This window comes from Falco cherrug, chromosome 7, assembly GCF_023634085.1.
Source record: "Falco cherrug isolate bFalChe1 chromosome 7, bFalChe1.pri, whole genome shotgun sequence".
Taxonomy (NCBI): Eukaryota; Metazoa; Chordata; class Aves; order Falconiformes; family Falconidae; genus Falco; species Falco cherrug.
In genome coordinates this window covers 59,829,760-59,857,230 of record NC_073703.1, presented here as the reverse complement: position 1 = coordinate 59,857,230, position 27,471 = coordinate 59,829,760, and the positions used below count along the sequence as shown (strand labels likewise).

General features: G+C 36.4%; 1 protein-coding gene across 10 annotated transcripts in view; it reads left to right on the top strand.

Annotated features, from left to right (window-relative positions):
- Positions 1-27,471, top strand: part of HECTD1 (HECT domain E3 ubiquitin protein ligase 1) — a 64,662-nt gene that overhangs the window by 11,994 nt on the left and 25,197 nt on the right. For 4 of the 10 annotated variants that reach the window (XM_055715898.1, XM_055715902.1, XM_055715901.1 and 1 more), the window contains exons 3-24: positions 6,353-6,587; positions 7,499-7,726; positions 11,124-11,405; positions 11,647-11,935; positions 12,259-12,335; positions 12,427-12,525; positions 12,856-12,970; positions 13,614-13,788; positions 15,510-15,648; positions 15,847-16,017; positions 17,057-17,279; positions 20,477-20,752; positions 20,859-20,935; positions 22,343-22,477; positions 22,701-22,847; positions 23,236-23,330; positions 23,753-23,858; positions 24,846-24,980; positions 25,067-25,206; positions 25,738-26,061; positions 26,505-26,671; positions 26,852-27,028. In XM_055715898.1, the coding sequence (XP_055571873.1) occupies positions 6,353-6,587; positions 7,499-7,726; positions 11,124-11,405; positions 11,647-11,935; positions 12,259-12,335; positions 12,427-12,525; positions 12,856-12,970; positions 13,614-13,788; positions 15,510-15,648; positions 15,847-16,017; positions 17,057-17,279; positions 20,477-20,752; positions 20,859-20,935; positions 22,343-22,477; positions 22,701-22,847; positions 23,236-23,330; positions 23,753-23,858; positions 24,846-24,980; positions 25,067-25,206; positions 25,738-26,061; positions 26,505-26,671; positions 26,852-27,028 (3,812 nt within the window). The remainder of the gene's footprint in view (positions 1-6,352; positions 6,588-7,498; positions 7,727-11,123; positions 11,406-11,646; positions 11,936-12,258; positions 12,336-12,426; positions 12,526-12,855; positions 12,971-13,613; positions 13,789-15,509; positions 15,649-15,846; positions 16,018-17,056; positions 17,280-20,476; positions 20,753-20,858; positions 20,936-22,342; positions 22,478-22,700; positions 22,848-23,235; positions 23,331-23,752; positions 23,859-24,845; positions 24,981-25,066; positions 25,207-25,737; positions 26,062-26,504; positions 26,672-26,851; positions 27,029-27,471) is intronic. The other 6 variants (XM_055715903.1, XM_055715895.1, XM_055715899.1 and 3 more) reach the window with 3 other exon arrangements.

Sequence of the window (27,471 nt, the reverse complement as noted above, 5' to 3'; positions counted from 1 at the left end):
CAGCAGTTGCTGTCCTGTCACATCAGTTTGTTCAGAGCCATCGTTCTGCCCTCAGTCTCCCTGCTGTCCCAGGAAATTTTGGCAGCCTTGTTTTTCTCACGTAGATGGTTTTCAAAAGGTGAGTCCAGCGTGCAGCCACTGTGGTACAGACACTCCTGAAATGCTTCGCTTCACTACCTGTCAAAGTACGTTTTAGTTCTGAGCATAGCCTTAATTGGCACAGTATTTGGGTCTATATTACTGATGGGACCTAACCTACAGCAAGTATTTGAGACAGTTTTAGGTTTCTTTGATCCATTTTGGCCTGCTTAAGAAAGTCAGTCGAGATTTACCTTGGAATCAAGTTGTTAATAGTGACACATATGTAACATGGCTTGTCTGACTCATTCCTTGGTTCCTACCAGTATTGATTGTATTTGCTTACCTGGTGCTTCATTAAAAAGAGAGGCTGGTCTTTAGAAAGTGCTCTTCTCAGAACCTGGTTGCTAGAATTGCTTCCAGGTGAGCAGTGGATTTCTCTTCCCTGTGCTGCCTTTGCTTACACTTTAGTAACAAGGTGACTTTGCTCAGGATTGGATTGAGTGAAAACTCAAGGATTACTCCGAAAGCCCATTTGCACAGTTTTGAGGTGTAAAGACCATCCACTGAGTAAGGGCAAAACTTTCCCTTTTTTTAGGGGTCACATGCTAGCACAGAGAAATCTACAGTGGGGCTGTGTGACAGAAGGGAGGGGCATACTTTGGACACTTGCTATATGGCGATGACAGTCTTGATCCCATCTTCCATCGCGTGCTGGTGTTGCCATCTACCCCTTCCAGTTCCTTCTCGGACACTACTCACACATGCATGTTCTTGTCCCTGAGACACGTAGAGCAGATGCTGAGAGTTTCAACCATGAGAGACCCATGTAATAGCTTAGTGCGGATTTGGGGATTAGAGGGTGATCTCTATAAAGCTGACCTGTGTGCTTCTGTTTGTGACACAGCTATTGATAGAAAAGTTATCTGCAGCATAATGACTGAAGTTCTTCAGAATGACAGCTGTACAATTTTATGCTGTAATTATTCTAGCTGCCTGTGGGAGAAGACTGTAGCTGGAGCACTGGGGATGTGTTGGTGTGCCCTTCTCTGCTATTACAGGCTCAACCATTGATCTAGACTGTTGAATGACAGAACTGTTCTGTTCCTGTGCTAGCAAGAGCTTCGGTGACTGCCAAGGTCTGAGTGTACTCCAGTAGGCAAAAAGAATCTGAATTTCTCTCTATGGCATGTGCCTGCTTATGAATGTAATCTGTGTGCATCTTTTAAGAGTTCCTTTGTAACTAACCATCTTTTGTCTACTAGAACACTAGTTTGTAGTGTTCACTATGAAATAAATACAGTGATGTTTTACTACAGAATATTGACATTTGTTTGGTTTTGTTGCTTTGTATTGAGGATGTTCCGTAAGTGTGTTAATCCCTTTAGAAAACTCTCAGCAGTCCATGTGGTTTATCTAGTTGTGTAGTAAATTTGCTCTCCCTTTATTCAGCTGCTGCTTTTGATTCTACCAAATTTTCTAATGCCTGGACTAAATATTTTGCAAAGAATATAAGTAATTATTAGAGAACCAAGGTCAAAGGTTTTTTTGCTACCTTCAGTAGAAGTAGCACTTCATGTGTAGGTTGTATATCTTCCTCTTGTTCTGAATATTGCTGCTCCAAGTAAAGCAAAGTAGAGCGTCATTCTTACCTGATCATTTTGCACACGTGTTCAGAACAGCAGTTTGGGTGGCAAATGTGGGTTTTAATGAAAGCAGTGCAATTCAGTCCTTCGATAGCTTTTGGAGGAGCCAGAATAACAAATTGCCTTCCCTAGAACCTCTCTATTAAAATAGCAGTAAATGCTGGTAATGGGTTAGCTGACAGTAAACTAGTAGTAACATCCTTTAAAAAGCTGTGAGGAAGTGGAATAAGGAAACCCAATGTAACGATGCAATATGCTGAACAGTAAATAGCAGTTGTTAAAACTGCTGACATATCAAGGTAAGATGTAATAGTGTGGGGTGATATGTTTGCATTCTTTTGTCTGTATCTGTCCTATTGTACAATGATACTTCAGGTTTTCTAGGATGGAATCTGTTGGTTTGCCCTGGTACTGCAGGGAGGTCCTGATCTGTCACAAGAGCCCTTGGATGCCCCAGTATGACAAATACTAATGACTTCTATGTCACGGGCAACAGATGAGGAGAAGGAGGGGCTAAATATTAATAGCCACTTTTCTGGATAGAAGACAATGCAGCGAGAGGTTCAGAGCTACTAATGAACGGGGCTCTGTCTTGAACTAATGTGTCTAATGATCACAAGACTGCAATAAAGTGCAGGTGGGAAGAAGGTGGCATTTTAAGCTTGCAGGGTGTGCTGCTTAGAATGAGGTACAGCAATGTGTTGGCCTGAAATAATATTACAGAGCAATGGGCAAGATAGCGTAGAGGTCCTGTCTAGGCAAACTGGTGCGTTGTGGACTGCTTTGGCTAAATGTCTCTCTTGTATCTGAGAATCTAACTGATGGCTTTATTTTCAAAGTCAATGTCAACGTTACTATCATCGTTTGGGGCATGAGTTGGACTTCTTGCCAGCTATGACCTCTTGGAAAAAATAGTAGCTGTATATAATAGATTGTTAAGGCAGTGTTTGTAAAACAATAATAAAAGTACTTTTTTTTTTTAGAGACTCAGGGCTGATAGAATCCAGGTTTGTCTGTTTCGCTTTCCTCAGAAATACTTGTCACTTTGTATGCATTTCATTACCTGCTGTGATTTTAGGGGTAGCAACTTGATTTGTATTACTGTGTAGAACTTGAACCAAATTGTTTGAGTTAGGAGAAGCATGAGGGGGAAGATGACACAGTGGTGTCATTGGTGTCATCTTGACAACACAGTGTGCTACAGTAAGAAACAGCAGCTCATTTTCTGTTTTGGAGACTTAAGGAAAAAGTCTGGTTTGATCTGTGGCCCGCCCCTCCCCCGCCCCCTCCCCCCCCCCCAACAATGGCTGAGAAAAATGAAGTTTACACTTCTATCACTTCTAAATCTGTGTGAACTGTAATAACAATCAAGCTTTAAGTTATCTTTATATGCATCATTTTGGCTGATACTTCTTCATACACGATACTGGTTTTCACCTTTTTTACTATGCATTTTTCTGTTACACATTGATTATATGGTTTGTTAGATTAGTTTATAGTTGGACCAGGGCATTCAATTAGAAGGCTAGACTTTCTTCATTGTTAGGTAACAGGCAATTGTTTGAAATTATTGAATGAGTTCTGCATTGAAATACAATGAATTAACTTTTTAAAAGAAAAAAATATTAAAGATAATACACATCGCAGATGCTTAGTTTGCAGTAAATTAGTATGTACTGGAGTGGATAGTCCATAAAATCTTGTGCCACAAAGCTGGTGTGTTTTGTTCTGTTTTACTTTCAAGCCTGTGATTTCATGTGTGTTGTTTCTTGATTTACTGCAGGAAAAAGGAGGAGAAAGCACTTCAAGCTGCAGTATGACCTTTTTTCCTCCTTTTTTTTTTTCCTCTTTAGTCTTCATTATTGTCTTTTAATAAATCTTTATAAAACGTTTCTGCTGCCTTTTCTACGTGGTGTGGTCGAGTTCTCTACTTCCTGGTTACTAGGAATATCCAACAATGCTACAAAAAACCCTCCAAAAAATCCCAAGAACCCCTGAAACCAAAATAAAAAAACCAAAATCCAAACTGTTAAAAGAAACAAGCATCAAGTACATAGAGCTTGGAGGTTGAAGTAGCTTCAAAGAATTTTCTGTGAAAGCTCTTTATTAAAATTAGATCAGCTGCTATTTTCAGAAAGGATGAATAGTTTAATTTTTTCAGAACAAGTGAAGTTATTATTGCTGCTTTTATAGGAATTCAACGTGCCTTACCATAGTCGAGAAAATTAGTCGAAGTCTGGGTTGCTTTTTATTTTGAGAACTGGGCAGTTCCCACAGGTTGTGTGTGACGTATCTACAGGTTCTTCCTGAAACCTTATGATACAACTTAGTTTCCTTATTGGAGGACTGGAAATCATTCCTCTAAGTTAGAAAACAAATGTCCTGACAGCAAGGGGAGGTTGTTATTTGCCTCCTAATTGAAAAAGTATGGTCTCTGACTAATGTAGCTAGAGGCTCTGCCAAAAAGTCATTTTAGAAAAAAACCAAACCCTTAAGCTTTGCCAGCGAGCTGTGCTGTTGTAAGAAGAGTGTTGCTGATACTGTGCACTGGCGTTTATGTGCTGACAAAGGATTCAATATAAATGATAGGCTCTTAGTAAATTTATATTTTTGCTGTATCTGCTGGGTAATTGGCTCTTGTAGACAGGTGTTTTAAGGACAGGAATGGGTTTCTTAAAATTTTTAAATTTATATTTTCAGAAAATACAGCCAAGTGCCATTTGTACTATGTCTTTTTATAAACTGTTAAATCATAGGAAAAATTTTAATGTTAGATTTGCCAAGTGTTGCTTTTAACTCCCTGCAAAAATCTAGAGGGTTTTTTCTGCTGCTGTCTTTGGAAACCTAAGAAAAATGTTTACTACTACTTGCTAGAATTACAGTGGAGACAGTGGAGTTGCTTACCTTCCACTTAGTTATATGTGTATGGGTTTGGATATTTATTTTTTTTTAGGATTTGTCTTTATTGGTAGTCTTTTGCAATATAATGCTTGAAGAAAACTGTTCATAGTAATGTTTTAGTGATCTGTCTGCTGTTGCATAAAATGCAGTGTAAAAGATCCAACAGCAAAACACTTGAACAGGTAGCACTGTCTGCTCTGAATCTTGTGTCATGAAACGCTCGTTATGTCATTGTATGGTAGTCCTCTAACAATGAGTACAGATTTCAGGCTTCTTTTTCAAGAGGATAATGTATTTTAAATGCAGTGTTACTGTTAAACTCGTCTTAAAAAAGTGGAGTTCAACAGCAAATTTTTAAAGAGTTAACAGACAGTATAGGCTGGATAGGCCAATATAACTACTAAATGTGTCATTAAGGATCATTGGGTAATAAATAATAATGACTGACAAATAAATATAATTACTTCATAAAGCGTGGCTAGATCTTCAAGGAAACTATTGGCATTTTGCTGTCCCAGTATTTGGTGCCTTTGTATGAGTCACTGTGCATACCAGATGGGATACTGAATGACCTCTGGGTTATTCCACGGAGTGATTCATAAATGAGTCTTCCAGACCAAAAAGCATGCTATTATTTTTGTTCTTTTTTGGCTTTAAAAAAGTTTTAGGCCTTCTTTTGCAGGCCAAAAGCCGAGTTTAAGGAAAAGTTGCAATATTTGCTTCCTGTAGATTTAGTCTGATCTCCTGCATCTGGGGATGAGGTATCCAGGTTTTTTGACTACTGTCACAGTGTACATCCCCTTCCTTTAATTCCCCAACGCCACCTTGGAAGTACTCTACCACTGTGGTGAGCAATCATTGTTATTTATTGCTAAGTAAGTATGCTATTGGAAGATAAATTATCTGAAAGTATAGCTCCATGGTTTAGAACTTTTGATCCAAATCGGTCTTAACCACAGAGTGAAAAGCATGGTTAGGACCAAACATTTTAGTTTGTATACTGTTAGGTCAGAGGGATAGGAGGACTGTTGCAGCTTGCTTATTTTGTTTTGAAGTTGTGGGAGTGTTCTTGACTGTCCTTGCATATGGAAATGAGGCTAACAATAAAGAGGAGAGCCAAAGGCTACCAAGGCATGAATATGAGGAAAAAATGCAATAGAAGCAAGCAAAATGAATATAAATATATTCTCAGTGTGGTTAGGGGAAAAAGAATGGGGTAAGGTAAAACAGGATAAAAAGACAAGTGAGAATATAACATAGGGAAGAATGACCACTCAGAGAATTAAATTGTGTGACAAAACCCAAACCTTTAGTCTTTGTATCAAACCCACTATTTCATGATTAAGTAGCTATTTATCATCATGAACCTTGAAGCTCTGTTAAGAAAAAATAGATTTCATTTAGTGATGTGAGGTTAATTCCTGAAATGATTTCCCAAGAGGATAAATTTTTCCTGTATGATTGTAAAATTCCAAGAATAGGGTTTTTTCTGCTGGTTTCCTCCTTTAATACAGCATCTTTTCAGGTAACTGATTTGAATTTTGGGGAGTGTATGAGATGCCTGCATCCTAGCATTCTAAATGAATACTCTGAACCAACTATAAACCAATAGAGTAAATCATGAAAAGCCTTAATCTGTTAATGTGAAACTGTACGAAATTAGGTGATGTAGAGAAACTTGCACAACTTAGTAATGTGTTGTTGTGTTGTGTTTTTTTTTCCTGCAGATGCCCTCCTCGAACTTTTTTACCAGCACTGTGCAAAATTTTTCTTGATGAAAGTGCTCCAGACAATGTATTAGAAGTAACAGCTCGTGCCATAACGTATTATCTGGATGTATCAGCCGAATGCACCCGTAGGATTGTGGGAGTGGATGGAGCTATCAAGGCACTTTGTAATCGTTTAGTAGTTGTTGAACTTAACAACAGAACAAGCAGAGATTTGGCTGAGCAGTGTGTGAAGGTACGTGTTTTTAACAGAACCTTCTGCTTTTAAGAAGGAGGTAGAAAATTTGCTGTTATTAAAAGCTTCCTCATATTCTAATCCTATTTAGTTTATTAAAATGTGAAGTGAAAACACAGAGTATGATAGAAGTGTACCTGCCAGCAATGCTGCTTATCTTTACGGTCAGTCTGGTGCTCTTCAAAGCTGAGATCCCTTTAAAAAACAAACAAACAAAAAACAACACATAGAAAAAGAAACAAAAAAAACCCAGAAGAAAGTTTTCCTGTTCATCTCACATGGTTAGAATGCTAAGGGCTAATTTTACGCTAAAAAGGGAACAAAGAATTGCTCCACATACAGTTACATTACCTGCTGTAGAACAATTGTCTGTTGTCTCTTCACTAGCACTAGACACAGCTCCTCTGCACCTATGTGAAGTTTTCAGAAAAATTTACAAGACCTTCAAAACTTCCTGTTTAAAGCATAACTCATGGCACGTGATAGCATATAGAGTCCTTGATTACCATGGCATCAGACTCTATGCATGTATTTCCTATTTACTAGTTTTAGTCTACTCAAAAGCACTACACTGAAGCACTGGAGTAACAGTGCTCTTGGAAGTGTAACGCTTTTGGTTGTGGGTTATCCAAAGGCTTAATTATCCCAGGAAGAGATGCTGTTATCTAGCCGTCTCTCATGAACACCTGTTAAGACCATGCTGTTGGGAAATGTTCTTGTATTTGCTTGTGTATTTTTGAAGAACGCTGTAACTACTAGATTACTGGAGGCTGTGGCCCTTTCTGGGTGTTGAGGAGTTTGGGGTTTTTGTTCTGTAGTTTCATTTTCTTAACCAGTGCTGTAGATGGATATAAACAAATAACTGACTTCTTATGTTTACCTCATTCTAATTAAATTTTATGTTGTCATAGGTGTTAGAATTAATCTGTACGCGTGAGTCGGGAGCTGTGTTTGAAGCTGGAGGGTTGAATTGTGTTCTGACATTCATTCGTGACAGTGGACACCTTGTTCATAAAGATACTTTGCATTCAGCTATGGCTGTAGTATCCAGACTCTGTGGCAAAATGGAGCCTCAGGATTCTTCATTAGAGATTTGTGTGGAATCACTGTCTAGTTTATTAAAACACGAAGACCATCAGGTAATGTAATAGTTGTCTCAATATGCTGTGAACTGAGTGTCTGTTATGTTTAATAAATGAATGGCTAGGTATTTTTATATAGCCTCCACAATTATACGGTTTACGTAGTAGTTGTTATATTTGGATATTATGATAGTTTCCTTTTACAGTTGTCATGACAAGGATAAAAATACTGCTTAGTGTTTTGACTCCAAGAACTATTGTGTGAATATGATCTTATTTAACCTCTGAAAACTTTACTGGAAAATATCCTGTAACTTATCAGTGCATTTTAAAATACTTTCTGAAGTAAATATTGTTCTATGACTGCACCACAGTCACTATTAAATTGAGCGTAAGTAAGAGACAAAAATCAATTTGGTTTGTTTTTCTTTTGCCAAACTAAGAGAAGCAATAAAACCATCCGTAATCAATGCTAAAATATTACATTGGAAGCCAGCTGAAGTGGTACTGCTGTAATGCAACACCACTTTATTGCAGTTTTATTAACTGGAGATGAAGTAGTCCTTGTAAAATCTAGAGAAATGAATCCTAGAGGAATTTTCTTCCTACTAGTAGAATCCTTGCGTGAATGTTACACTAAAGCTTCACAATAGCTATTTAGCCAAATTCTTGCTGTAGTCTGGCCAGGCTTCTTGGCCATATCATACTCGGTCACGGTTTCACCCCTACCTCTGTCCTCATTCTTTTCTCTACATTTCTTACCCTCTGAGTCTGGTTTATTAAGCGCATCGTATTTGGGAGACTAAATCTTCTTGCCTTCTTGCCTGTGAGCTAAATTGTTTTAAATATATTTTTAGATCTTTTTGGAAGACCCACTTGGCAGGGGACTGTCACACTATTTCAGTACAAGCTACCATGCTTTTTAGACATTACATAACTTTATTAATGCACTGATCATCTCAGGCAAGCTAATCCTGAATTTAGACTAAATCTGTAGTATTTTAACTGTTTCACAATTTATAATGTGTTTGAAAAAAGCAATTGGGGATCTGAATGGCTGTTGGGAATCTGCATGAGAGCTCAAATTAACCTAATCTTTTAGCAGTTTAGCTTTAAGATAAGTGTGCTTAAGATTGGAGCAACCCAGATGAAGATAAGTAAATCTGTACTGTTTCCTTGAGATACCTCTTTTGTGTGAAACAAACCTCAGGATTTACAGTGAATGTTGATGTGTGTTACAGATTTGCCCAGTAACTTCCTTTGTAAAGTTCTGTTGTTCCCCCCTCATCCTCATCGTTGGATTCAGTCACTTTTTGTGTGGGCTGCCAGTTAGTAACATCACTTGAGGAAAGAGTTCAGGCCATATGAATGTAGCCCCAGGAGCAGCTTATTTATAAAGTTGCTTTTTTAACCTTTCTACTAAACTTGCAGTTTGTGAGAAGCAATGTAAATACTTCCACAGTACTCTCTCTTGCTTTGTAAACTGATGCCGCTAATGCGGTATGTTAAATAAACTGAACCTTTCTTGTGTATTTCTGACAGAGCTGTTCTGGTAAATACCCATAAAATATATACGGATTACATAAAGATTGGCAGAATTGTTTATCCATTGAGCTGTCAAAGATCTGGAGCAAAATACCAAAGGACACGAGCAGTGACCATTACAAGTTAAAGAAAATATCCCTTGCAAAAAAATACTGATTAATCAGAATGCTTGGCATGCAGGGATGTTGCCAGCAGTTTAGCATGCTTTGCATGTATTCAGGAGAAATTTTGTTTTTCAAGTCCTTGCAAACTTAATGGAGATTTAAGATTTTAACTTCATGAAGTGTGGCTGATACTCTAATCTTGTTCTGTGTGTTGATGAGTAGCTGTTTTTAAGCCTATGCTATGTGATAGCTGACAATCATTTTGAAAATGGGCTACACCAGAAGTTTATGACGTTTTAGGGAGTAAGAACTGTAATAATGTAGAGGTTGGTAAATAATAGATACTGTTGGGTTTTTGATTTGTGGTTGATTTTTGTAAAATTATTTCTTGACATCAGTTTGGTTTGCTGCTGCACATCTATGATGGCAAATGTGCCGTAAGCAGCTTGTTGTCATATGCCTGTGCGAGCCTCTTGATTTGAAAGATGGAGACGCTTTTCATGTGTAATGAAAGAGACGTTAAAGGCATAACCTCCCTTTCTTTTCAATACTGACATGAAAAGAAGCCAGATCCTTTCCTGGGTGGTTGGCCAGCAGTACTGTTTTGCCAGATTAAGAGGGTCATCAATAAGCCTTGTTTCCACAGTGTCGCTGTTGGTGGTTTGTTTTGGGTTTTTTTTGTGAGAAACCTAAATTTGGAAGTTAAAATTTTATTGTCACAAAAATGCTCGTGTATTCCTGGGTCAGGTGGTCAGTGGACAATCTGGGTTATCTAAAGGTAAAATCTGCTTTTCCCAATTTGTCCTATATTTAGGCTTGGTCCGGTTGAACAAATTCTTTTACTTAAGAGAAGTATGTAGACCTTTAAATACAACTATAACTTCACTGTCAGTTTAATACTTCAGGAGTTCTGAGTTGGTGCCTTAGCTAATGGCTTCTTTGAAAGCATTTCTTTTAATAGAAAGCACCAAATTAATATAACATTGTAAAATTAACATAATGTTAACTATGAATTATAATATAATTATAACAGAATATTTTGTATTCGATACTTACGGAAGGTAAAACTGTAAAGAATTTTTTGTCTTCATTGCTCTTTGAGAAACAGATCTGAAATACAGTACATGTTTGGAAGTAAAAGCTCATAGTGTGTTTTCGTGGTGCTTTGGTTTTTGTGTGGGTTTTTAAGTTTTATTATTAGAAGACTGCTTTAACAGTTTCTAGCATCAGAACAACCAGAAGTTTAAGCATTCCATATTTCAATACCAAGCTGTGGGTTTGTTTTGTTGTCTTTTTTTTTTTTTTTTTTTTTCCCCAAACTGTGTTGTCAGAACGGACAATTGCTAGTGGGTGGGGGATTATAAATAGTTTTCTTTAAGAACAACATCTGTAACGAAAAACTTTTAAAAATGTGCTTCCAATATCTATTAATTTGGTTGTTAAATGTGTTGTTTTAGATTGATGTGGGATTTTGCTCATGTAGTTAAGGAGATGCTCACAGTACTGACCTTGAGACAAAGAAAAATCATTTCCTTGATTACTGTATATCATCAACAGAGAGAAGGGGGGAAGAACGGAGGAACCCAACAATAATACAATCCTTCAGTGAGCAGTTCAGGCCACTGATGGGTTCCAGCTTGAAGTTTCTGGCTTAAAAAAAAAGTTTGTCTCCTCCATTCACATTCACTGAAGGGAACCCAGGGAAATCAGCTTCTTCGATGGGCCCTGTATTCTTATCACTACCCCCTTAGGATCTTCTTATTTGTAACAGATTTTTTATCATTTCTCATGTACTTCTTTCTTAGGTTTCAGATGGAGCTCTGAGATGCTTTGCTTCATTAGCTGACAGATTCACACGGCGTGGAGTTGACCCAGCCCCGTTAGCTAAGCATGGATTAACTGAGGAGTTGTTATCTCGCATGGCAGCTGCTGGTGGGACAGCATCAGGACCATCTTCAGCTTGCAAACCTGGACGGAGTAGCACTGGAGCACCATCTACAGCTGCAGACTCTAAATTAAGTAATCAGGTGTCAACTATTGTAAGCCTGTTGTCAACCCTGTGTAGAGGCTCTCCAGTAGTGACACACGTAAGAAATCCTTTTACGCTACAGCTTTTTGTTCTCATAGGGTTTCTCCCTTCATGTACTTTAATATATGCAAGATTTGTGTTGCTATTTTATATATAGATGTACAGATTTTATATACATACATACACACACATATATATAGGTTATTTATAAGGAGGGGAAAAAAGGAAACATTTCATATGGACATGAAACCCAATTCTGATAGTATTTTCTAAAGCCCTGTATATTTTTTATTGTTCAGACTTTTAATTATTTCCAGGATCTCCTAAGATCTGAACTTCCAGATTCTATAGAAAGTGCGTTGCAGGGTGATGAGAGATGTGTACTGGATACCATGCGGTTAGTAGATCTTCTTTTGGTGCTACTGTTCGAAGGGAGAAAAGCCCTGCCAAAATCCAGTGCTGGATCTACAGGCAGAATCCCAGGATTGCGAAGACTGGATAGTTCTGGGGAACGTTCTCATCGGCAGCTGATAGATTGCATCCGCAGTAAGGACACTGATGCACTAATAGATGCTATTGACACAGGAGGTAAGCAGAAATACTCTGAAAATGAGATAGATAAATCTTTTTTTGTTTTGTAATCTACAGTGTCATAACAAATGCTTAGGTAGTACTTTGCAAATTTTTATATATGAGTTCACTTTGTTAAATACACAACAGATCTGGTTAGTAGTAATTTCTATGCTGCTACTTTACTTTTTTTTAATTGCAGTTAAGGGCATAAATGCTTCCCTAGAATTGTTGATTATGCTTCATATTTCTTAAGACCTGCCATTTATTTAAAGAACATTGCTGAAGTTTAATTTATGATTCTGGGAGCTTTAACTACTTAATTTAATTTTATCTTTCAGCTTTTGAAGTAAATTTTATGGATGATGTAGGACAAACTCTTTTAAACTGGGCCTCAGCTTTTGGAACTCAGGAAATGGTAAATTAGTTGTATAGAATCTTAAAAACTTAGGTTATTTATGTAAAGAAAGAGATGAAAAAGACCTAGTTTCCTTTTTCTTGTTTAACAGGTAGAATTTCTCTGTGAAAGGGGTGCTGATGTTAACAGAGGTCAGAGGTCATCCTCATTACATTATGCAGCATGTTTTGGAAGACCTCAGGTAGCAAAGGTATGATTTAAACTGATACTTAAAGCCTTACATGCTGAGATTTTCCCTTATTCTGTACAAAATGTCTTTGATGCAATATGTTTAATACTTGCAGTGTCATATATTTACATGTTTTTCACAGTGTCTATCACAATGAAAATTTTTCATTATGATAGGGCAGTAATATGGATAAAAGTAGTTTTATGTTGGCTCTCCGGATATAAAAAGCAACGTGATGGTCTAACTTTGCTTAGAAGCATGAGAGAAGTGTAGAAAAGATATATGAAAAACATGTTTACTACATTGGAAGAAGGAATCTTAATGTTTATTTCATATTTAAAATATTCTCAGACTCTCTTACGACATGGTGCAAACCCTGATTTGAGAGATGAAGATGGGAAAACTCCTTTAGACAAAGCTCGCGAAAGGGGGCATAGTGAAGTAGTAGCTATTCTTCAGTCTCCAGGTGAGTGCGGTTCTTAGTTCCATGCCCTTCTTAGTTAACCTATCTGAGCATTTCTACTAATTTGATTATTAGGTTTTTACTATATCAAGGTTCATTTAAGAAAAATAATACATTTTGTGACCAGCCTTCCTTAACCTGCAAAGTACATGTAAAAATCTTAATATTTAGGATATTCTTAGGGGACAGGGATTACTGAAGAAACTGGGGGCTGGGCACAGGCAGTGCCAGTTGTCCTGCTCTTCAGCTGTGGAATGGGACTAGACTGGGATTTTGCTGTGGGTTCAGAGGATGTCAGCTTCAGCTTTGGTAGCTTCTTTGGCATCTTTTCTTTCTACGTGGGAACTGCACTTCACCTGCTCGTGAGACTTTTGTAGTGTTGGAGCCACAGGTTGTTATGGGTTCATATTTAGTTCACTTTTAAGGACTCTTGAGCTTCTCCTGTGACCGGTCTTTGGTGTTGCTTATTATCAAATGGTTTTCTTCAGGAAGTCTTGCACGTGTAAATTTCTTATTTTTAGGATGCATATTCCCTTTCAGGTACTTAGGTGTTAGTAAAGAAAACTCTTAGGTTTATCTGAAGGAGTTTTTTATTTGTTTGTTTGGGTTTTTGTCTTTGAACATTTTGGGGAAATATATTTTCCAGGGGACTGGATGTGTCCTGTTAACAAAGGAGATGAGAAGAAAAAGAAAGATGCAAACAAGGATGAGGAAGAATGTAACGAACCCAAAGGAGATCCAGAAATGGCACCTATATACTTGAAAAGATTATTGCCTGTGTTTGCACAAACATTTCAACAAACTATGTTGCCTTCAATAAGGTAATACTGTCTTAGTAGACAACTTCCCTGCATATTTTGGATTTCTTAATACACTCTGTTTAAAAAGCCAAGGTGGTTGGTTTTTTTTAATTTAAAAATTACAACATCTAAAACTTTAAATAATGTGAAGTTAAACATATTTCTGTTTGAATAGAAGTGATGGTTTGAAAAGTTTTGCAAGTCTGATTTTTTACTTAGTATTTTAAGTAGCATTTTTTCCTTTCTGGGGAAGTGGTGTCTTGAAAAAAGTACGGTTAACTAGAAGTGGGAGAGTGAGGCATACTCTTGTCTATAGTAGCATGATGAAAAAATGCTGTGTTCATATAGTACTTTTTATGGACTGCGTATTTAGTAACAGCTGTTTGTAGCCACTCTATTGAAAGTACTAATTTGGGAGAGGAAAACTGATAAAGTGGTATCAGCATACATTCACTGGAAAACTGGAAAGGCTGGAAAAAGCTATTTTAGAAGGTTTTAGAAGACTTCTTAGCAGCTTAAGTGTTAATCAGCTAGAGAAGATGCCTCTTACTGAGAGAATTAAAAGAATGTAATCTAATTTAATACTTTAAAAGGAATACAGTGGGTGGTATAATGGTTGTGATAAATTGCATCTGACCATAACCTCTCAGCCTTGTACACTAAAAATATAGCATTTGCTCCATCTCTTGTGTTCCCAGTGTTTATAGGTACTTTGAGGGGTGAAAATACAAGATAAAGAGAGACTTGAGTGGAGACTGTACATGAGCTGATGATAGGAGCTTAAACTAGGTCATTTAAATGAAGGATATAAGAAACTATGTTAATAATCTGTGCATGATTAACTGGTGTTGCAGATAGTGGAAAGAAGCAGTTGTCTCTCTGTAGTTTTAAAGTTTTCTTTATGAATCGAGTAAATCATTTTAAAAGCTAGTCAAATGAAAAATTCAGCTTTAACCATACAGAAGTTATTGGTTTCCAAATTAATTGTAGCTTCTAATATGGAAAGCTGCGTGATCTAATAGTAAATTTAGACTTTAAAACGACAGGGATCTCAGGAAAACATGGTAAGTATGTGACACAAATGGAAGGCTGGATACCTATGATGAAGACAAAGTGCGCAGAAGTGAATTGCCATCACTAAGAGTGAATAAAGACAGAATGTAGAATAGTTTACCTATGTAGAGGAATGAAGCTGGGTTAATTATCATTGATAACATACAGCTGTGGGCTGGCTTCAGGGGTGGTGGGTTGGCTGGTGTAGACAAGGTGCAGCTGTGGCTGTTCTGTGAAGAGGTTGGGCAGCCGAGGAAGAAGCAGAGAGAAGAGAGAGAGAGCGCGTGTGTGCCCTGGGTGAGGAGAGACGAGGAGAAGGCAGCGGAGGGACTGACATGAAGGGTGTGTTGGTATGAGATGGTAAAAGACTTTGTTGCAGCCGACTAGTTTGGAGAGTGCTGCGACATACCTAGAGAAGGGCTGAGGAAGGAAAAATATGTTAGACTCATAGTGCTGTAGAATCAAAAAAGAACAGCAAGTGCATTATTGTTAAAGATAATCTAGAATTTATTACCAATAACCAATTCTGGTTCCAATAACGAGAACTGAAAGTAATTTAATTTTTATTCTGTTTTGAAAGCATGTATAAATGTAGTGCAAAAGCAGTTTTATCTTGAACCTTCTTGTTGGTTTTATTACTGCTTGCTTTATCTTTGTAATAATTCCCCCTCCTATGATTTCTTTTAAAGGAAAGCAAGTCTTGCCCTCATTAGAAAAATGATCCATTTTTGTTCTGAGGCACTGCTGAAAGAGGTTTGCGACTCTGATGCTGGCCATAATCTGCCCACAATACTGGTTGAGATAACAGCTACAGTTCTTGATCAAGAGGTAGGAGGCAAGGAAATACTGTCCTTTTATGAAACTAAGGCAAAAAGGGGGGTGATGCTCATTGGTTCCACATACTTGTTAATAACTAATCCTAAAGTGTTTATAGCATTCATCTGTGACCACATGTGAAGTTCAGCATGTAAACATATTTTAAAGAGATCTCCTTTATTATGTCCTTTTCATCCCAATGTATTACAGGATGATGATGATGGCCATTTGCTAGCCTTGCAAATCATAAGGGATTTGGTGGATAAAGGTGGTGATCTTTTTCTAGACCAGCTGGCTAGACTTGGTGTAATTAGTAAAGTGTCAACTTTGGCGGGGCCGTCATCTGATGATGAAAATGAAGAGGAGTCTAAACCTGAGAAGGTAAATGCAGAATTGATAGCTTTATTTGTTCCTTTAAAACCAACACTTCTAGTACAATTTTCACGGTTGTGATAATGTCCAGGGCAAGGTAGTTAGGTTATTAAATTAATGCTTATTGTATACCACTTATTTTAATTGTTTTTGTTGTTGCTTTCTGTAACTTCATTTTCTGTTAGCACATTATTATCTGCTGAGTTTTCCTGTTCCTACTTATGGTCAAGTTGATTGACACTTTTCTAGTGTTTAGAAAATGAGTGCTAAATAAAATTAATCCTTTCTAAACAAAGTACATCTCTTCCAATGTACATGCATCAAATAATTGCAGATGTTTTAAACATTGTTACAGAATATATTAAAAATACAAAAAAGAAAATAGTTTTCTACATAATGAAAACCTTAAGTGCATATTGAAGTTACCAATTTCCAGCAGTCATGTTACTGACCACTCAGATCAACAGAATGGGTAATAGACCACTTCTGTTATTCATTCAGTTAAGATTTATAGTTAAGCCTTAACTGTATAGTTAAGCTTTTTTTTCTGTGGGTTTTGGATTGGTTGGGGGGTGGGGGAGTGTGGGGGTTGGGGGGGCATGGGTGGGTGGGGTTTCTTCTTTTTTTTAGTGTTTAGATACTAAAAAGCTGTCTTGACATGGTCCTGGGCAACTGGATTTAGATGGCCTCCAGAGAGTCCCTTCGAACATCAACCATTCTGTGATTCTTTTCTGACAAGTTTTGAACAGAGGTGAATGGCCCATCAGTAGGGTGTTGTTAATTGTTGAGTAGATACATTTGTATCTGAAAGGAAACTTCTTTAAAGTATCTTACTCTGTTAAGGAATACTTTTAAAGACACATGTTACAGACAGAAGTAGTATAGTTCCTATACTTATGGTTTGAGTAATTCTTCTTCTCCTCAGGCTTTTTTAAAGTGTCTTTTTTTGTTGGGTTTTTTGTTGGTTTTGGGGGTTTTTTTAATGGGTTGGATTTCTTTGGGTTTGTGGTTTTTTTTTTCTTGATTGTTTAATACAAACCTATTACAGGAGGATGAACCACAGGAAGATGCTAAAGAACTGCAACAGGGTAAACCATATCACTGGAGAGACTGGTCAATCATTAGGGGAAGGGACTGTCTGTATATCTGGAGCGACGCTGCAGCCCTGGAGCTATCAAATGGTAGTAATGGATGGTTCAGATTTATCTTGGATGGAAAACTCGCCACAATGTATTCCAGTGGCAGCCCTGAAGGAGGATCTGATAGTTCAGGTAGTTTCTTTACAATTCAAGTCCAAGTTAAGTTTTGAAATGGTTATATTTGTTTATATCATTTGATTGGAGCTGTTTTGTTTTGCAGGAATTGGCTTACTAAATAGTAAAGGATGTAAACAGGTGGAAGGTGGTCAGTTAATTGTGATGCTTTTTATCAGATAGCATGTGACCATAACTTGACTTCCTTGGTGAATTGTGTTAAGTAAACATCTTGCCAGTAAAAGTGTATTAACTTTGTTTTGTTTTGATTCTTCTCCATGCATACTTAATTTTTTCACCCCAGTCATTAAAAGCACTTTGTAGTGGCCGTCCCAGGAAAAGCAGGTTGAAATGGTGATTTGTTGTTTGCTTCTAGCTAGCAGAATGAAATTGCATGTGTTTGAAGACAAAGTAATGGAAAGTTTCTCATCGAGATTGGGAAACAAATTACAGTGTCTTAATTGTTTGTTGGAGAGAGGACAAGGGAACAGACCTTATGCAGTGGCAATGCACAGGTGGTTTTAATTTTCTGTACAGAATACACAACTTGTTCTGGATGCAGAAACAACCCTCCTTTATCGTCTCATTATTTATTTTTTTTTGCAACAGTTCATGCCTTTATGAACCTGCAGACATAAAATGCTTTGCAATATTGTTATGTTTTAAAGAAGCCATTGAGTGAAATAACAGAACATATTATGATTCAGGATAAAAATGAAGTGCTAGTGACTATCCATCAGTTTTGGGACATGAAGACAAAATGGTGTAATGTGTTTCTAGATTATAACACAGCTGGAAACTACTTCTAGGATTTTTAAATTTTTATCAGAAAATGTATCCTTGCATTCTTTTTAACAAGGCTCATACCTTGAAAGGTAAACAATTCCTCTGTTGAGATACTTGTTTATATTATGATACAATTTTAAGAAGATCCATGAGGTTAACTTCTTAAATCCTTATAGCCGCTGGATGCCAGTTTTGCTTTCTTCCTTCCAAATGATATGGTTTGGAGATGAAACCTCACTATTTCTATACAAGATGAGTGGAATGGGGACAACTCAGATGAATATGGAGTGAAGAGAACTTAAAACATAAGAAATCAGATTGAGAATTCAAGATGTCTCTTCATATCAGTCTTCTAAAAAAGATGGAATAAATCCCAAGTATTTGAACAAGATACGTAGCATGGATCTTAGGGAGGGGAAGGAGCTAAAACGAGGATTATGTGAGGCTTCTTGCAATTTTTTGTCAACTAGACATCTACTAAGAGTGCTGATCTTGGAGCGTAATTTGATTGAACTTAAACCATTAGCTCTAAGAGTGTGCAACAGCCTCCTTTTACTTAATAGATAAGAAGCGAGTATTGGTTAACTACAATTACTGCAGTGCAGTGTAGATTTAGTATCTTTAAGTCCTGAACTATACTATATGTTCTGCTGTCCTGAATCATGACTGAGTAATCTCATGGTATACTTTTTAGTAACTTCTTGACTGGCAAGAATATAGAGGGTTGAGTAACGGAATTTGTTAGTGTGTATTGCATGATGAAAGTTGGGATGGGAGGAGGAAATACGTATACAACGAACATTTTTGGAAGGTCTGTACTCACCCCTCTCCACATTAGCTTAATACTTGTTTTGTTTGAGATTGTAGAAAAAATAAAAGTTCAATGCAAAAATTGAAATTTAATGGTAATTCTGAAGCTTTAAGTGAGTCTCAAAATTCTGTCTAAGGGAACCCAAAATTATTCCCAGCCACATATAATCATTGCACTGTCAGTGTGACATGCTACAGAATAAATTTGTTAAAATGTAATAGTGGAAATTTGGAAAGGTTTTCATTAACAGAATTTTAATTTTACTTACGAAATTTCAAAAGTCTTTTAATAAGTCTTCTCTGGATGCTATGAATTTTAAGTAATAAAGTTAGTAATGCCTCAAGAGTCCATATTTATTTTTGTATAGAGATTATTTATTTTGTATTATATGGCAATAATACTGGCAAATTTTAAAAACCTAGAACATAAGTTATTGCAGCAAAAGGAAAACAGCAATTTTACGAGTTCATGAACTACCAAAATTTTATTTATTAAATCAGTATGCTGAAAGATGAGGATTCTTGTTAACTTTGAAGTTCAGATGTAATCTTTACATTAATGATGCTATTGCAATTTTAATTTTTATGGGAATTTTAAAAATATTTTTTAAAAAAATATGAAATTAAATTTTCTGGAATTATGCTGATTAATTTCAAAGGTAATGTGTGCAGCCTTTTAATTACTACAATATCAAAATATCTCATAAAAACTCACTTAGTTGTTTGGAATAATTTCAGGCTAGATTACCTACATATCCTAAAAGTAGGATATGATCCTGTTTGTCATGTATTAAATGTCTCCATCTAAACACCAGCTTTTAATCAAGTCTTTTGTGGTGCTCTTAGAGTTTCTTTTACTTCATGTTTTTCTCAGAGATATAGAGGTCCTTAAAATTTGTGTAATTAATAAGAACTAGGAACATCTGTATTATAACTTGGAATTAGCATGTCACTGTAAGTAGCATAATCGTGGCTTTCTTACTTGCTCTGAGATGAATGTACAGGTTCTACATAGGAGATGAATAAAAGTTTTAGTATAGCTTACAAAAAAATCTGTTTTGGGTGCCTTTGTGGCACAATCTGAGCAAATAAATATTAGCTCAAATTTGCTTTTAGCATATGCAGATTGTCAGAATCTGTAAAGTTTTGTGAATTCTTTTCTGGGTTTTAGGTCTTCAGCATCTTTTCCTCACTTGCTTGAAGTTTTGAAGTTGCTGTTTTCCTATTGGAAAATTAATTTAATTTCCTATTTCTGAAAACTCACTTTTGACAATATTTCATACTGGCCATAATAAAAAAACTATTTCTGCAAGACTAGAAGTTTATAATGGATTTCTTTGATCTTCTTATAATTGTAAGGATGAATTAATATATCCATCAACAGCACCATTCAGAAAGAGTTGCATTGTCCACTTTGAAGCTATTGTGGAATAAATCACTGTTAAAAGTACAGAAATGTACTGGGAAGACATTCAGAACACTTCAAGACCCTTAATTTCAAACTTAATTTTGCATTGAATGTACTAAGTTGTTTTGCTTTTGCAAAAAAAAAAAGCTTGAGATATGATGGTGGAATCAATTGTTGGAAAAGAAAAAAATGTTTGTTTCTTTTAAAATAGAAAGTAGGAGTGAATTCCTTGAGAAGTTGCAAAGAGCTCGAAGCCAAGTAAAACCTTCTACCACAAGCCAGCCAATTTTATCGGCGCCAGGGCCAACTAAACTTACTGTAGGAAACTGGTCACTCACCTGTTTAAAAGAAGGAGAAATTGCTATTCACAATTCTGATGGTCAACAAGCTACAATACTGAAAGAAGATCTGCCAGGCTTTGTGTTTGAGTCTAACAGGGGAACAAAGCATTCGTTTACAGCTGAAACCTCTTTGGGTAAGTATGTAGGTATGTGTTATGTGCAGGTAGGAGCAAGTGTACGTGAGGTAGTTACTCTGTTTGTTGCTTTTCATACCTGTGAGAAATTGCGACTTTTCTAAAAAATATGTTGCAGGGTCAGAATTTGTGACTGGCTGGACAGGCAAAAGAGGAAGAAAGCTGAAATCTAAACTGGAGAAGACAAAGCAAAAGGTTGGTGAGCACCTGTGAATTGTATACTTAGAATTTAAATGAGTTTGTTTTATTTTGTAATATTCTTATGAAGTTGTAGTTTCCTCTTGGAGGATTAAAATCTCTGATTTCAACTAGACACAATTTTAGGATAAACTTGAAGGGGAAAATTTTCATTCAGGACAAAGCACTTCTTCAGGTACTTTTATACAGCAGTAAAAACTCTGCTTTTCTGGAGGACAGTGCATGTTTTTTTTAAAAAAAAAAGTAAGGAAATCCAGGCCTCCTGACCTGTATTTGTATAATTGTGTAGGTTTTTCTTTTTTATATACAGAAAGAAAAGATGTTATGATCAATACTACGGTTGTGTCAGAAACATGTGTTACTTCTATTCACTACATTCAGATATTAATTTTAGACTGGATATTGTGACAGGTAGGGGGGTGGAAGTGAACGGTGCGTTCTGTTGTAGTGAAGCAAAACATGTAAATCCTTCATTTTAGACTTCTCTGAAATTCTTTCTTTTCTCAGACTGAGGGGGGGAAAATAAAGAGGAACTAAGAAATCAGGTATTAAGCTTTTTACAAAACCACAAAATAACTGCATGTTCTTTGGCCAGCTGATGTCAAGAGCTCAGGCTAATCTTCAGTCTTGACTTCTCTTGCAGTTTCTAACAGTGCAGCTGATATGTTCTGTAACACCAAAAATCTGCAGCATGTAAGGACACTTGTATCTGAGGAAGTGTAACACTAAATTGAGTATTAAAATACTGTGGGAATGAGGCTAGGTGGAATGATAAAAGGAAGGCAGTGTTCTTTCATATCTAGGATGGCATTGTGTAGCTCCGGAGCATGTGAAACTTATTATTGTAGCACATGTGATGATAATGAAAAGGAACGAATTTTGAGGAAATTTCTTGTAAGCAAAATGTTGTTTAATAAGAACTTACTTTATCAAATCTGTATCTTTGTGTATCCATGCTTTGTAGAAAAAGTAATTCTTAGTATAAGGTCACATAAGGACTTTTTGTGCGAGTTGGTTTAAGACATGAGAATAGAGCATTCAGAAATAGCATAAACCCCCTTAATCTTACTTCTAAAAAGATTACTAGATCCATTATACAGTTCTCAAGAAATAGATTTACAGATTGAGAGTCCTGTCTTTTCTCCTACCTTCGTGCTGTAATTTAATATATGATGGTAAGCGTAGTTACTGTAAGTTTCAAAAAGATTCTGTGTATTTCCATTTATCTCCTCATCCTTTCACAGCCTTTGCCTTTCGTGATGTGTGATAGGTTTTGTTCTTCCCTATTTGTTTGCTTTGTGATGGACTTCTTGAAAAAGATGACCAAGTTTCTAGCATCTTGGAGAACAGTAATAGGCTCATTACAGTAAGATACGACTTTTGATTATCAAAATCCATTTGTAGGTACGCACTATGGCGAGAGATTTATATGATGATCATTTTAAAGCTGTTGAAAGCATGCCTCGAGGAGTAGTTGTAACACTGAGGAACATAGCAACTCAGTTAGAGTCTGCATGGGAACTTCATACAAACAGGCAGGTGAGTGTACCTCCTTTAATTTATAATGTGTGATGGCATTGGAAATGACATCATAATGTTCAGACTAGTCTGTCATAGAAAGTCGCAGTATGTCTGTCAGAAATGTGGGGGTATTCATGCATGTAATTCCTAGTTACGTACCTCACTGGGACAATACGTTTCAAATGAAGCAAGTGGCAAAACTGTTAACTTGTTTCACTTTAATTGCCTTTTTGTCTTTCAGTGTATTGAGGGAGAAAATACTTGGAGAGATTTAATGAAGACTGCTCTGGAAAACTTAATTGTATTATTGAAGGATGAGAATACTATTTCTCCGTATGAGATGTGCAGTAGTGGCTTAGTTCAGTCATTGCTTACAGTTTTAAATAATGTGAGTATATAGAACATAAATCTCTGAAGAGAAACTTTCTTAAAAAAACCAATGTAGGCATGTGTCTTAATTGAGAAAATCTATTATAAATGTGGCTTTTTCCCATCTTGATGAAAATCAGGGAGACCTGCTGCAGTTAGTGGTCTACCCGTTGAATATATGCTATGACAATAGATGACTTCAACTGAAGTAAGCCATGAAAAATCTTGAAATCAACACTGGTCAGTTCTAATGGCTGCTATAATTTAGCTTTTGACATGCAGATTTTGAATAGGAAATTCAGTAAGACTAAAAAGATATTTTTGCCAGTATAAAGAATGAATATATTACTTTGTATTAGGAGTAACGTGTTCTGGTTTGGTTTGTTTTTTTTTTTTCCTCCTCTTAGAATGTTGATTTAGATGTGAAACAAGACTGTAGTCAACTGGTAGAGAGAATAAATGTTTTCAAAACAGCGTTCAGTGAAAATGAAGACGATGAAAGGTAAAAACAAAAACCAAAGCAAAAAAACTTCGCATCTGTGAAGCCGTATGATACCTTTAAAGTAATTTAAATCAAAGGAACTGTTCTTTCCATCTTAATTTATCTTTCTCTGGAGTAGGATTGGTCTTAAAAGAGAGCACCTGCTACTGAAGTAGCAATTGAAAGTTTTACTGAATTACTTATGTCTGTAAGAGTCAGCTATAGTGAACGTACCTCTGTTGACAAATGTAAAGGTGACTTCTGTTCATCACTTGCAGATCAATATTTTTCTTACTGTGCTGTAACCATGTGACTGGAGCATGTGGTATCAGCAGAAGTAGCACGCAGAGATATTTGCTACAGCTGGGTACTATCCTCTGAGATACTGTAGATTCTTTTTTTCTCTTTGTGTGTGGTAACACAGTAACTGTTCACTTTCACAGTCGTCCAGCAGTTGCATTAATTCGGAAACTGATAGCGGTGTTAGAATCTATTGAACGTCTACCTCTTCACTTGTATGATACACCAGGATCTACGTACAATCTTCAGGTAAATACACAGTGATAGCAATATATTATGCTGAGTGATACACAACTGCATGTTTTATGTGAAGTTCAGGAAAAGTTACACACATTAAGTCTGTGTGAAGAATATTCTCATAAAGTAGATAAAATCAGATAAAGAACAACAAACTTTTTGGCATCTGTATCCTCTAACACTTAACCTATGTGTTTGGGTGTTCTCTACTGTCATTTTTACACGGAAGTGAAAGTAAATTGTGATTGAAGAGACAATGTGTTTGTTATTTCTTTTGTCTTCAAGTATTGTTCTCTTTGTGTGGGAGTATGCTCCCTAGTAAGTATCCTTACTACTTGAATGAGCATCTTGTTGAAGACAGTTATAAGACATGTTTGTTTGTGATGACTAGGGGTGGGCTGTAATTATTAAAAGTCCCTTCTAGGGCTGTGTGTTCATTTGGTAATACAAGACACCTGCAGGATCAGCAATTTTTTATAAAGGAAAGCTGCAATTAGGCTAAAAATATTACTTTGTTTTTTCCCATTTTTGCAGAGTCGTATTTTTTCCATTTGAAAGCATACTTCAGGATTTTGTGAGATGGCAGCGAAGTGTATTTCTGTTTTGATGTTAAATTACTAGAAGATTGTTGCAGAAAATTCATAGATACGCTGCTGCTATTGAATATTTTGAAAAAGCTTTTGCAGTTTGTGTATTATTGCAGTTGCTCATCTGCAAGATTTGGAAATAAAAGCTATGAAAATACATGAAAAATGAGAAAATATTAGCCTGAATGTGTAATTGACTTATACATTGACTGTCATATTAAAGAATTGTTGGGTTAATTGAAAAAATCAAGTATAGGGAATTACTTTTTAAAGCATTGAAATCTAATATAGTTTAAATTGCACAACAATAATCGATATGCCATTAAAATTGTTATAGTGAAGTACATTGCTTTTCTTAAAATTACAAAAGCTAAACAGAAAAGCCTATATTAATATTTGGCTACTCTTTCAGATATTAACAAGGCGTTTGAGGTTTCGTTTGGAACGTGCCTCAGGGGAGACATCTTTAATAGATCGAACTGGTAGAATGCTAAAGATGGAGCCGTTGGCAACTGTTGAATCTCTAGAACAGTATCTTCTGAAAATGGTGAGCAGCATACCCCACACATGGTTCACAAGGAATGGGTTGCATTTTGCATCTCTAATATTTGACTACCTCTCATTCGTATGTAGGTGGCAAAGCAATGGTACGACTTTGATAGAGCTTCGTTTGTTTTTGTACGAAAATTACGTGAAGGCCAAACGTTTGTGTTTAGGCACCAACATGATTTTGATGAAAATGGAATTATTTACTGGATTGGGACAAACGCAAAGTGAGTTTCTTCAAAGCTAATTATTTTGAAGTCAACACAATGAACTGTCATCCGTGGGGTGGGGAGAGAGAATTCATGATTAAAGGAAATGTGTTATAATTTTTTTAGGAGTGGGACTTATCTTTGCTTATATATTGATCAATAGAATTACATTTCTTTTTGTTCTACCTAAGTAATAGGAAAATAGGAATCCTTGAAGTTCTGTTGAGAATTTGTGTGCTTACGTAAGAAATTAAGGGGTGGGGAAATTTGGGTCTTTGTTTGCTATGGGTTTTTTTGGCTTTGTGCATTTTTTTTGGTTTAGTTTTGGGATTTTTTAAAACCCTGTAGTAAAGTGATGTTTGGAACATCTCTAAAGTTAACTAATTATCTAAAATGTTATTAATCATTTTGGTTTGTAATAAACTCGGCTGTAATATAAAATTAATACTTTACATATACAGAAAGGTACATACGCATATCAGATACACTGATACCTGTTTTGCTAAATGTAAGTCATAATTGAACAGTACGTTTCTCTTTTTAATATAGAACTGCATATGAGTGGGTAAATCCAGCAGCCTATGGGTTAGTAGTGGTTACATCATCAGAAGGAAGAAATCTGCCTTATGGCCGTTTAGAAGACATCCTAAGCCGTGACAGTTCAGCTCTCAATTGTCATACTAACGACGATAAGAATGCTTGGTTTGCCGTAGATCTTGGCCTTTGGGTTATACCATCAGCTTACACGTTACGCCATGCTCGAGGTTATGGTCGATCTGCTCTCAGAAATTGGGTATTCCAGGTATCTAAGGATGGTCAGAACTGGACTACTTTATATACTCATGTTGATGACTGCAGTCTCAATGAACCGGGGTATGTCAGTGATTTTGCCACTATTTATAAAACTGAGCTCGGTTAAAAATATACCTGGCTGTAGACTAATGTATACTATAGGTGTAATAATGTAACTCTATAAAGAAATGGTAGGTGATCTAAATTATCAAGAATGAGACAGAAAATAAGTGATTCATAAGTTTTCTGTGTGGTTCACATGATGGCGTTTGTGCTTTTCCATCAGTGTAAGTTTTGCATTTGATTTTTTTTTTTTTCTGAGAAAACAGTAATGCCAGTGCTTACCCAGAGTTTGTCCTTAGTGTTAATGGTTGTATTCTTGGCAGTTTTCTGATTTTATCCGTAGATGATCAGCATTATGGTTTTGTTTGCTTTGGTACTAAGTTATTTTTGGTTTTGCTTTTTTTATTTTGGTTTTTTTTTTTTTTGTCCCCCACCATGCCCCCTTTCTAATAAATTTAAAGGTCTACAGCAACATGGCCTTTAGATCCTCCAAAAGATGAGAAACAAGGTTGGAGACATGTTAGAATAAAACAGATGGGAAAGAATGCCAGTGGGCAAACACACTACCTCTCCTTGTCTGGATTTGAACTTTATGGCACTGTGAATGGAGTATGTGAAGATCAGCTGGGTAAGAAAAAGAACATGCACATCTTATTTGTTCTTTTAAAATGCTAATGAACATACAATGCAAAAATTGGTGCAAAAAAGCAGGTTAACTTTTGCACTGGAACTTGCTTAGAAAAAAGCTCGAAATTATTCCCCATTTGATACTTGTGTATTGAAATGAAAAGACTTACATTTTTTGTAGGAAAAGCTGCTAAAGAAGCTGAAGCAAATCTGCGAAGGCAGCGACGTCTGGTCCGTTCTCAGGTGTTGAAATATATGGTTCCAGGAGCTCGTGTAATCAGAGGAATTGACTGGAAATGGAGAGATCAGGATGGAAGCCCTCAGGGTGAAGGCACTGTTACAGGAGAGTTGCATAATGGTGAGCACAAATTGTCTGAATTTGTAAACGTCCATGGCATGATTAGTTCATGTGGAACGGGTAGCGTTAAAGTATTTCCTTTGTAGTGTGTTGTGGAAGTTAATAAAATTGTGAATATTTTGGGGAGAAGGAACTCTAATACTACAAGTGTTGTGGTCCGTTTGTGAAATTCCGTTTTAATGCATGAAAAAAATAATTTTGCTGTAAATGAAACTTCTGTAGAGCTTTGATTAAAATACCAAGTTGTTTAGATGTTTGTTATAAAGAAGAAAAAGGTGACTGATGCAAAGTAATTAAGCTGTGGGCCTGCAAAATCTATTATTACCTTCTTCGTTTCTTCTAGCTTAGCATTTGCAATATTTTTCTTGACTTTTGTTGTGTCCTGTACCTTTCCTACCTTGCTAGCTTCATTGGGATCAAGTTGTTATTGTTTTAATTAAAAG